The 3,321-nt window shown below is 36.7% G+C and overlaps 1 protein-coding gene across 1 annotated transcript; it reads right to left on the reverse strand.

Annotated features, from left to right (window-relative positions):
• Positions 1–202: 202 nt before the first annotated feature.
• LOC114193336 (omega-3 fatty acid desaturase, endoplasmic reticulum) lies at positions 203–2,945 on the reverse strand. The gene is made up of 8 exons (XM_028083086.1): positions 2,543–2,945; positions 2,362–2,451; positions 2,072–2,138; positions 1,853–1,945; positions 1,563–1,748; positions 1,366–1,446; positions 1,038–1,175; positions 203–567 (listed from the first exon to the last, which is right to left on the reverse strand). Exons 1-8 carry the CDS (start codon positions 2,827–2,829, stop codon positions 394–396), a joined length of 1,116 nt encoding a protein of 371 aa, XP_027938887.1. The 5' UTR covers positions 2,830–2,945; the 3' UTR covers positions 203–393.
• Between the last annotated feature and the right edge of the window lie 376 nt (positions 2,946–3,321).

Raw genomic sequence — 3,321 nt, forward strand, 5'->3', positions numbered from 1 at the left:
GTATAAAACTATGAATTACTTAATTCTTTTAGAAGTTTATCTACTAAAATCTACTAAAATAAAATAAAATGAAAGATGAATAGATAAAAAAGTAACGGGACTAGGGAAGTTTATTTATTTTGGTTTATAGAAAGTTTACAATGATGCATTGAGAATATATAATGCTCCCATGTGAAGGGTTCTGTGAAAATGGTGGGAAAGGTGACAAATGAAAACTGACAGTTCAATATTTATTACCACACTAATTTGAAATAGTATTATTCCATTGTGCCCCACTCTATATTCCTGTCTCTCTATGCAAGTTGTTCAGAAAACGTTAAACTCCAAAATGTAACATTGAAGAAAGAAGTAAGTTGAGTAGCTAGAAAACAATAGATGGACCAAAATTTGAAGTCAGTCTTGGTGCAAGTGAGGATCAGTCTGATAATAAACAACGTCTCCAGTGTCACTCACGAAGTGGTCTTCTCTCATGCTCTGCATCAAATACTTTATTAGATGAAATGGAATTGGTGCAGATCTTTCTGGCTCACGGTAATACTCTCCAAGAACTCCTTTTGCTGCCTTTGTCTGCAACCCATTCAAACACACTGTCAATCCCTTCATTTTCTTTTCACTTCAAATAATCTATCTAAACACAATTTATCCTTTCATTTAACAACAAATATTCGAATTTGAATTTTCTGTTAAGTTTTTCTATATTGTTCATCGGTGTATTTTAATAATCAGCAGAAGACAGCACAAAAAACTCATACATTTAGCAGTAAAAACTTGAATTCTGACACAGTTTAAATGCTTAAACCACTTGCCACTTTTTACTTATGCTGTCAAACTTTTCTCATTTACTAGGTCTGCCCTGAACGTGAATGGGAGTTAAAATAATGATACTCACTTTCTGATTATAAAAATGCAAGTGGGTGCAAGGAAATGATTTAAAAACAAGGGAAAGGTTACATGGAAAAGAGTGAGTAACAGGAGATAAAACAAAAGTAGCAATTGAATAGTGTTTATGGTTTTTGGGGGGAATAAAAAAAGTGTACCGCTTCAACAAGGTTGTAGTGAGGGATTTGAGGGAAGAGATGATGGATAACGTGGGTGCCAATGTCATGGTGAATGTTGTTGATCCAGCCATAGTCACGATCCACAGTTGTAAGACCTCCTCTTAAATAACTCCATTCCTGTCCAATTCAGAACACCACAAACTGTGTTATTGCTGCCTCACAAACCAACAAGTGGGTTATTTCTCTTAAATCACCTTTACCATTTACCTCACCTAATTTCTGCTACGGCTAAACTAAACATATAAAACAAGTTTCAATAATATAAGAAGTGAAAGGATGCAGCAACAGGGTGAACTGAATTTGTTACCTGGCCACGGTACCATGGTAGTTTCCTGGGGTGACCATGGTGATGCAAGTATGTAACAAAGTCCAGCCACATAACAAATATCTGATATGCTCAAACAATTATATAGTTAATGGAGAAGAAGTGGTAACTATTTCAAATTTTCAATTGCAGAGTTGAAAAAAATAAGAGGCATTAACAGTGAAGGAGTGGTGATTTACCCAATATGGAATGCCATAAACCTTGATCACTTGAAGTGGACTAATGATGAAGGATAGATAGATAAGCAGAGAAAACATGATAAGCCAACACAGTGTTGAAATTGCTATTCCTTTTCTCTCATTGGGTGGGAACAGATTGCTGTAGGGATTGAAATGAGACCCTTCCTTTCCGGGGCTTCTTCCAAACTGAAATGAGTTCACATCACAAACAAAACTCATTACTTTGAACTGTGTATTTAGAATAATAACAACGCATTGTTGTCTCAGTTCCTGGTAAAAAAAGCACTCACCAAATAAATTGGATAGGCAAACAATGGAAATGGCACAGTGAATCTAGCAAGTCTTGTCATGTAGTCTAGATTCTTGTAAATCTTCTCTGTTAACTGAGACAATGACACATAAAGAAAGCCATGTTCAAGAACAGCCACAATAAAGGTGCCCTTTTTATTGGGCCTACAAAATATATGTAACAATTGAATCACTATAGAGGCAATTAATTAATCACATACTGGCACCCATGACTCGTCCTTCTCAATGTGTCCATGGTTTTGATGGTGAGTTCTGTGACTAACCCTCCTGCAAAATCCATCAGAACAAAATCAATTTGGTTGTCAAAGTGTTGGTTACACAGCTCAGATGTGATTTTTCAGGTTCATTAAGAAGTTGAAAGTTGAAAGTTAAAACTTTCACATCCCAGATGTAAGTTTTACTCAAATGGGTTTTCAAAACATGCTATCAAATCTTAAAGAACTTCCAATCGAAGGACAAATGAAGAGGAAAAGAGATGCAATGAACCAACCAGCCATGATATGGAACAAGAATTGAGGAATGCAAGATGTGTCCCACCAGGTTGTTGAAGAAAGAGCTGTTTGAAAAGCTTCCATGGCCACTGTTGAATGCAGAAAGAAAAAACTTTACCATATAGAAAACACAAACATCCAAAACAATGTGCGAGACAGATAACAAAAAGAAGACATTACCAATCATGTCCAAGCACAAAAATGGCCCAGAACATTGTGCCCTGAACAGGCCAATAGAGGAGCCAGATGAACCAGTTGTCGAAGTGAATTGCCGCCGCCGCCAATGCAGCAATAACCACCACATCCCTGAGAACATAACTGAGAGATCTCCAAGGGTTCTTGACCCAGCAATGTTCTGGTATGGCTGCTCTTATTTCAGCAATCTTGAATGGCGGAGGAGCACTAGCGTCAAAATCTTTCGGGTGCCCATTTGCAGCATAGGCTAAAGGCTCTGTGTCTTTAACCATTGCTGCTAGGTTCAGTGGTTTTCGGATTCAGGGATGTGTGGTGGGTGAGTGGGGTAGTGGCTTTATGCTCTGTAGTGCAAAAAAACCCAACAAGCATAAATCTTTGAAAAATTTACTTATGGGGTAGCTCATTTATATAACCGCAGGTTGTAACAGTAGTAATAATACTATAATAACACCGAAACATTCTACTTTTACTTCGTTCGCTTCTCCACTATTTACGTTGCTTTGCCTGACCTAAAGAACTCACAAACCAAGACGGATAGTTCTAGAAAAACACAGATGATACATGCCATCAATTGTGTTTCTCATGCTTGATTTCATGTGCAAATCCTCATTTTCTTCTTTTTATTTTGGATCAAACTTATTTTGTTCTACAAAATTTATTTCACTGTTTGAATTTTCTACCAGGAATGAAAGATTCATTGAACATTGTGTTTGTTTCACACAATTAATGACTCTATTTGAATCTCACATGCACATAATAAAAAA

This window comes from Vigna unguiculata, chromosome 8 (assembly GCF_004118075.2).
Source record: "Vigna unguiculata cultivar IT97K-499-35 chromosome 8, ASM411807v1, whole genome shotgun sequence".
Lineage (NCBI taxonomy): Eukaryota > Viridiplantae > Streptophyta > Magnoliopsida > Fabales > Fabaceae > Vigna > Vigna unguiculata.